Here is a 6,000-nt window from a genome sequence, read left to right as displayed (position 1 = left end):
TTGGTTCCGTTCTTGCGTCTATGTAGTCAGGTTGCTTCTGTTACAGTATGTATGTAGGCGTTCTGTTCCCATATCTGTGTACCAGCCTATATAAATCCTGTTAACTCTGCTGCTTTGCAGGGCAGAGGTGGGTGGGCCACCATGACTGTAGGGCACCTGCTTTGTGATTGCCCCCCAGGCCTAAAAATGCCAGCCCCTGACAGAACAGACATTTATAGGACATTTCATCACTTTCCCAAATAACCATGGAAACAGTTACAGCACATATTGTACTACTGCACCCAAGTTATTACATATTTCAGGAGTCAACCCCCAGTAAAATGGGCCCGGACAGCCCTGCGCACCCGCTCTTATACTGAATAGATTATGGAAACCAAATGGCACATCAGCAGTGCTATTCTCACAGAAACATAGTAAAATGAAAAGCTGCCCGCCGCCTCTCCTGGTATGTGACCGACGTGAGGGCAGCAGGTACACCGCCGGCATACGGGGTCGATACCACACATAGGTGGCCTCCAGCAAAGTCCGGCGCCCGCACTTCTCCGCCTTCTCCGTGCGCGCCCCCGCTCCTCAATGCGCGCTCCCGCTCCACGCTCGGTCCTCTGTTTTCCGTCTCCGGTGTCGCCATATAGGCTCAGCTGACCTGCGGCTCTCTCGTTGCTCCCTGTGTTTCCGCAGTACCACAGACCTCCTCTTTGGTCGCCGCTCCGCGCTGAGCTGCGCCATTTCCTCGGCAGCGGAGGCGCCCGTCGTCCCGAGGCTTCGCCCCTTCCCCCAGACCCGATTCCGTCCGTGGAGGGACCCCCACCCGGAGCAAATATTCCGGAGAAAAAGAGACTCCCGGAGAGGACTGCTGCGGAGATGGAGGCGGTGGGGCCCGGTAAGTCGTGCCCGCCTGGCTGTGTGTGGGCCTGGGCAGCCCGGGATGGGTAGGCCTCACCTGAGGCAGGTCGGCTGTGGTGCGGACGTGATGTGTGTGCGCCGGCCTGCACAGGGGTGGGGGCGCTGCATTCTTCCACAATGAGCCCTTCATGTCCCAGGGAAAGCGGCTGCTCCATGTCTGTAGTGTGGGGCACCACACATGGCATGGGAATGGGCAGCACTAGTACTGGGCACGGTGTGTATGCCGCCGTGTGCTATACCTATATGTGCACTACATACTATTATGTGGGTATAGTGCATGTTTGTGTAGGAATACCTAGTATACCACACACTACGTGTCCCATTTCCTAGTCGCCGGGCCCTCCCTTCACTTCCTGCACAATAGGAACATGTACTAGTGCCGGTGAGAACAGTAGCTAGGCGCTCGCAAGGCCGTAAGGGGAACATGACAGGTCCGCCGTGCCCCCAACCCACCACAGTTGTATATTCCTGTACAAACGCCCTGCCTAAACGCTCTATTCCGGATGACACAGTAATAGGTGTTTAAAAAGAAAAAGTATTTTTAAAGTCCTTTTTTTTTTTTTTTTTTTTTTTTTTTTTTTTAAATATGCAAATAACCGTTTTGACTTGTGGATGGGACGTTGGCTTTCCCAGACTAGTCATCCCTTTCGTGAGACGTCCCGTGATGATGAGTTGCAACAGCCGTCATTGTACGGACGCACAGCTCTCTTGCCTACACATCCTTGCGCCTCTGATTCCAGGTGTACGCTTCCTGGCTACTGAGGCTCACTGCGCATGTCCGGAAAGAGAAGGCGGCTGCCGTCCACGGAGGAGCCGGAGATCGGCCGCTGATTCGCTGTAAGCGCTATTCTTCTATCGTCAGGCCTCTTATTTCTTCCGGACATGCGCAGGGCTCCTCTGAAGACAGAAAGCGTACACCCAGCTTCAGAGGCGCAATGACGTGTAGGAAGGAAAGTCTCGCACATAAGTGGGATGAGTAGTCCAGAGGTAATTTGCGTATTAAAAATTGATGTTAAGTCCACGGACAGTATTTTACCTCAGTATTTGTAAGCCAAAACCAGGAATGGAACAATCAGAAGAAAAATATAATAGAAACACATCAAATTCCCTGCAATGTGATTGTGGTTGCTGATGGGATCTTGTGGCTGACAGTGGCTTCCAGGTCTGTCATCTTACTACTAGAGTTGAGCGACTTTGTTCGGGTCCTTGCTTACTGAATAAGCCACAGCGGGAACCCTGATACATGGAGCGCTTCAGTTGATCGCTGCCGCAGCTGCATGTATCACAGCTGTGTCACAGCACATGCATGGAGAGCCCAACACACAGGGTCTCCATGCATGCGTTGTGACTGTCACACTGCCGCGACGCTGATCAGCCGACGCGCTCCATGTATCCAGGCTCCCTCTGCAGCTTATTCGGTGAGCGCTACAGCTTGCTGCATAAGCAGGGACCCGAACAAATTCGCTCAACTCTACTTACATCTATTTGGCCTTCGCAAACAGATCCATAAAATCTCTTGATATGTTCCAATTTTGCTCATGAAATAAACTGCACCTACAGAAAAAAAAAGTGCAGCAAAAAGTTTGTTGTGTTTTTTTTTTTTTTTTTTTTTTAGCGCTCTTTGGTGTCAGATTTTCTTACCAGAAAAAAAACTACATATAAGCATGAACTGGATCATAAACTATATAAATTTGGTATAGCAAAGGTTAAATGGTAACTGTCTTGTTATAAAAGGTATTATATATTATATTTGCTGCATAATGGTTCTGGTTGGTGGTAGTCTGCGTCCTGCGACCCCCACGATTGGTCCCACACCACTCTTATGTCCGCAGCTTCTGCATGAGGTGCGCACACAGTAGTGTATGGGTTGAATAAGAAGTCCCCAGGTCCGTACACCGCCCTGAGAATGAATGGACGGACCCATAGGCTTACTATTGAGCCGGTGTATGAGGTTCATGCAGAACCTGCAGTGTTTTAAATGATTGGTGACGGTCTCAGGACCCTGCATCCCACTAATCAGAATCATTATGTAATGCCTATAGTATATATAAAAAAAAAAAAAAACCTTTTATAAATTGAGTTTAAGATGTAATTTACATTGCAATGTGATCAGTTTTGTGGAATAGGGGGTAGGGGGCTAAACAATGGATCACAATCCATACCAATAAAAATTCCTCTTGCATGAAACAAGGCTGTCCCCAGCTCTGCTGATGGAAAAATTTTATGGCTCTTAAGACCATCTAAGGCAAGTTTTCACACTAGCGTTTTGAAGCGCAGCGCAGCGCATGGCCGCCCCCTCGGGTCAGCTCCTCCTATGGGCGCATGACTCTGCATGCGACCTGCGTACCACATCTTTAGCATTGGGTACGCAGGCCGTGCGCTGGTATGCTTTTGGCGGCGCATGCACCCTTTTGACGGTGCGCCAAGCGCACCAAAATGCAACACGGTGCGTTTGGCTCATGTCGGCGCACCGTCAAAAGCATACGAGGGTACACAGGTGGCATGCAGCGTCATGTGCCCATAGGAGGGGGCGCGTCAGGGGGCAGAGCTGCACGGCGGCCTTGCGCTACGCCTCAAAACGCTAGTGTGAAACTAACCTTGCACATAAGGCCATTGTTGGTTGACCAGCCAACTAACACGGATTTGACCTACAATCTGTGCATGGCTGCAGGCCTAACCATTGTTGACTGACTGCTTTCTGAAATTAAATGGGGCCTTTAGACAATCTCCTCCCTATAAAATAATATAAAAAATAATTTCAATACTCTTGCATTTTTTAATGTCACAATTTTGTGGTACCTTCAGTTGCTGATGTCCAAATGAGCAGCCATGCATCAATAGAAATGAAAGCAGTTGTTTTACCATATAATGTTGATGACCTACCCTCTGGATATGTTATCAGTATCAGATCAGTCCTACAGCTGGCACACTCCACTGATAAGCTGTTCTCTAGCTGTCACAATGGCCTGATGTGAACATTGAATGGAACTGAAGAGCTCTGTTGTGTTTAAAGCCCCTGTCTCGCATAGCTAGATCGCTTGTGCGTTACCGATTTTGTGATGCAACAGCAATCTCGCTACATTTGTCACATAGCGGCGATCGGCTCCCCTGCTGCGATGTCGCTGATCGTGCTCGAATGTCCTGGGCCATTTTTTAATCGCTGGTGTCCCGCTGGCCAGCATGCATCGCTGTGTTTGACAGGGACAACGACTAACAACCTCAATACTACAGGTCTGAGAGACAGGGTCCCAACGACCGTTGTATCGTTGCTGCGTCGCTGTTGAGATCTGACTGTCATCTCACCAGCGACCTCGTAGCGACGCACCAGTGATCCCTACCAGGTCACATCATTGTCGGGATCGTTGGTACATCGCCAAGTGTGACGGTACCCTAAGGCTATGGCTAAAATGCGAGGCGTGTCACATTGCGACACCACATGTAATGATTTGCCATGATGTTGCATTGCAACCTACCACAAACTACTTCAACAATTTTCTGTCGCTGGTCTCAAGTTGCCATTTACTTCAAATTAAGCCAAATTTAATTGCTACTTGTCTGTGTGGCTTTTTATAAACCTCAAAATCTAAAATATTCACTCAGCACCAAGTGGCAGACAAATTGCGCAAATATTCGGTCACGCGACATGTTGCTGGTTAGCGGCAGCTGACAAGAACTGTAGATCAGACCCTATATTCTTCTATTAGAGCAGATCTGCAGTACTTGGCAGCAACTGCTAAATCAGAAAATGACCTGTTTAACCCCTTCCTGACATCCGACGTACTATCCCGTCCACGGTACCCGGGCCCGTATGACCGTGGACGGGATAGTGCGTCTACCGCGATCAGCGGCGCCCACGTGGTGAGCGCCGCTAATCGCGGCCGGGTGTCAGCTGATTATCACAGCTGACACCCGGCACAATGTGTCAGGGGAGGTCACGGACCGCCCCCGACACGTTAACCCCTTGCACACCGCGATCAAACACGATCGCGGTGTACCGGGGGTTAAAGGGAAGCATCGGCAGGGAGGGGGCTCCCTCCGTGCTTCCCTGAGCCCCCCACGGCAGCGCAATGTGCAGCGCTGCTGCGGGGGGCTCCTTTCCTCCAGGCCCCCGAATCCAAGATGGCGACGGGGGCCTTCGGGGGCCTGAGGAAGCTGGCTTCCTCAGTGCCTGCAAAGCGCAGGCATGAGGAAGTCTTTTTCAATGCCTGTGACAGATTGCTGATCTGTCACAGTGATCTGTGATGTGACAGATCAGCGATCTGTCACAGGACAGTGATGTCCCACCTGGGACTATTTAATAAAGTAAAGTTAGGGAAAAATAATAAAATAAAAAAAATGTATTTATTTCCATTTTTCCGTTAGGGTTAGGGCTAGGGGTGTGTTGGGGTAGGGTTAGGGTTAGGGGCGTGTTGGGGTGTGTTGGGGTTCGGGTTGGAGTTAGAATTGGGTGTTTCCACTGTTTGGGCACATCAGGGGTTCTCCAAATGCAACATGGCGTCTGATCTCAATTCCAGCCAATTCTGAGTTGAAAAAGTCAAATGGTGCTCCTTCCCTTCCAAGCTCTGCTATGCGCCCAAACAGTGTTTTACCCCCACATGTAGGGTATCAGCCTACTCAGGACAAATTGCAAAACAATTTTTGGGGTCCAATTTCTCCTGTTACCCTTAGGAAAATAAAAAATTGGGAGCAAAAATATCATTTTTGTGGAAAAAAATGATTTTTTTATTTTCACGTCCGAGTGTTATAAACTTCTGTGAAGCACTTGGGGGTTCAAAGTGCTCACCACACATCTAGATAAGTTCCGTGGGGGGTCTAGTGTCCAAAATGGGGTCACTTGTGGGGAGTTTCAATAGTTTAGGTACATCAGGGGCTCTCCAAACGCACATGACACCCGCAGACCATTCCATCAAAGTCTGCATTCCAAAACGTCACTGCTTCCCTTCCGAGCCCCGACGTGTGTCCATACAGTAGTTTTCTCCCACATATGGGGTGTCAGCGTACTCAGGACAAATTGGACAACAACTTTTGGGGGTCCAATTTCTCCTGTTACCCTTGGGAAAATGAAAAAATTGGGGACTAGTTGATCATGTTTGTGGA

General features: G+C 49.5%; 1 protein-coding gene across 2 annotated transcripts in view; it reads left to right on the top strand.

Moving 5' to 3' along the window:
- The first annotated feature begins 274 nt into the window (after positions 1-274).
- AGO4 (argonaute RISC component 4) overlaps positions 275-6,000 on the top strand; it is a 105,661-nt gene continuing 99,935 nt past the window's right edge. Inside the window, exon 1 of one of the 2 annotated variants that reach the window (XM_073562935.1) lies at positions 275-880. In XM_073562935.1, the coding sequence (XP_073419036.1) occupies positions 862-880 (19 nt within the window). In that variant the 5' untranslated portion in view covers positions 275-861. The remainder of the gene's footprint in view (positions 881-6,000) is intronic. The other variant, XM_073562941.1, reaches the window with a different exon arrangement.

The sequence above is a fragment of the Dendrobates tinctorius genome, unplaced genomic scaffold (genome assembly GCF_039654945.1).
Source record: "Dendrobates tinctorius isolate UK_male_01 unplaced genomic scaffold, ASM3965494v1 ptg000015l, whole genome shotgun sequence".
NCBI lineage: Eukaryota > Metazoa > Chordata > Amphibia > Anura > Dendrobatidae > Dendrobates > Dendrobates tinctorius.
Note: the sequence above shows the minus strand (reverse complement) of the source record. Positions and strands in the feature narration are given on the sequence as shown.